At 36.4% G+C, this 1,488-nt stretch overlaps 1 protein-coding gene across 1 annotated transcript; it reads right to left on the reverse strand.

Annotated features, from left to right (window-relative positions):
• Nucleotides 1-516: 516 nt before the first annotated feature.
• LOC131073894 (uncharacterized) lies at nucleotides 517-1,116 on the reverse strand. Its single transcript, XM_058010400.2, has one exon. The coding sequence runs from the start codon at nucleotides 1,114-1,116 to the stop codon at nucleotides 517-519; it is 600 nt and encodes a 199-aa protein (XP_057866383.2).
• Between the last annotated feature and the right edge of the window lie 372 nt (nucleotides 1,117-1,488).

Consider the following 1,488-nt stretch of genomic DNA (forward strand, 5'->3'; position numbering starts at 1 on the left):
GTTTCATAGGAATATGATGTTAAAACTGCCCATCTCTAAAACTTTTCAGATCATCATAGCACTAGGAAAATACATCCCTGTATTCCATTAACAGGATAATGAATATTCTCTTCTCTTCAGGAGTACAACACTTTCCCAAATTGACAAACCTAGGATCCTCTTCATCACCAATATTAATCCTCTCATAATCACCAAAATCATGAGTTGCTGATAATCGTTCTTCCTTCCTCTTGATGAAAGTATCTCGATGATCAAAAAGGTGCTCTAAAGATACTAACCCTCTAGGAATCTTATTTCCTTTCAACTAGATAATTTCATCTCGTGGTCCCTCTCCTAGATCTAGGGAGAATTCCTTACATTTAGTTTCAGATCCTTCAAAGAATGTAGTCATGAACATTTCAGCACAATGTAGAAAGTTTTTTATGTGCTTATCAATTTCAAAGACTTGCCAAAATTTTGAGTTATCGGGACACTTGGCCTATATATTAACTCCACTTGGTAAGTATCTACTATGAACTAGGGATGAGGAATCAAGAGAGAAGCCGACACTGCCAAAGAATTGACTTTAGAATTGAATTCACATGGGATGGATTCAATAGAAAAAGCATCAAAGCCTTCAATTTCATCCCATGCCCTATTTTGGTAGTTCTTTAATCTTTCATTCTTTACAATGAATAACCCTCTTACTTGTTTTACAATGAACTCGACATCTCCTTTTACCCGTAACAATTTCACTCCCAATTTCTTTTCTTCAGCCATTCCCAACAACAAGGCCTCATATTCAGCAATATTATTTGTATTCTTAAACTCCAACTTGAAAGAGAAAGTAATATGCTTTCCAGAGGGAGGAATAAGAACTACTCCGGCTCTAGAGAAAGATGCTAAGCAACTTCCATCAAACTCCATCATCCATAGCTCCTCAAGTGCCTTAGGTTGAGATAAATTTCTTGCAACTCCATTCTCAGATAAGATCATATAATTCCCAAATTTACATTCATGGTACAATATTTGTGCCTTCGGATCATCGGAAGGAAAAATAGTAAACTTGGAATTAGCCTTTGGTTGTAAAATGACCTGTTGTTTCCATATGGGGATAGTGGCCTGACACCAGTCCATTTTAATTTTTCCTCCTAGGTCTCTACAAAATGTATGACTAAGAAACATGACATAACTCATAGGGATATCAGCTATTATAATAGTTAACTTAACTCTCTTATCAAGATGAGTGACAAGGGCTACTTGGGTATCTTTAATCTGTCCTAGCAAGGGTATTTGCTTGGAGTCTATGTATGACTAAGAAACATGACATAACTCGTAGGGATATCAGCTATTATAATAGTTAACTTAACTCTCTTATCAGGATGAGTGACAAGGGCTACTTGGGTATCTTTAATCTGTCCTAGCAAGGGTATTTGCTTGGAGTTAGGGATAATCTTAGAGCCTTAGCTATAGTAGATGGCATGATGTTATTTGAGGCACCAGAGTTTA

This window comes from Cryptomeria japonica, chromosome 9 (assembly GCF_030272615.1).
Source record: "Cryptomeria japonica chromosome 9, Sugi_1.0, whole genome shotgun sequence".
In the NCBI taxonomy this organism is placed as follows: domain Eukaryota; kingdom Viridiplantae; phylum Streptophyta; class Pinopsida; order Cupressales; family Cupressaceae; genus Cryptomeria; species Cryptomeria japonica.

What these genes read in the sequence shown, in the direction of transcription:
- LOC131073894 (XM_058010400.2), bottom strand. Translation starts at nt 1,116, where the DNA reads ATGGACTGGTGTCAGGCCACTATCCCCATATGGAAACAACAGGTCATT.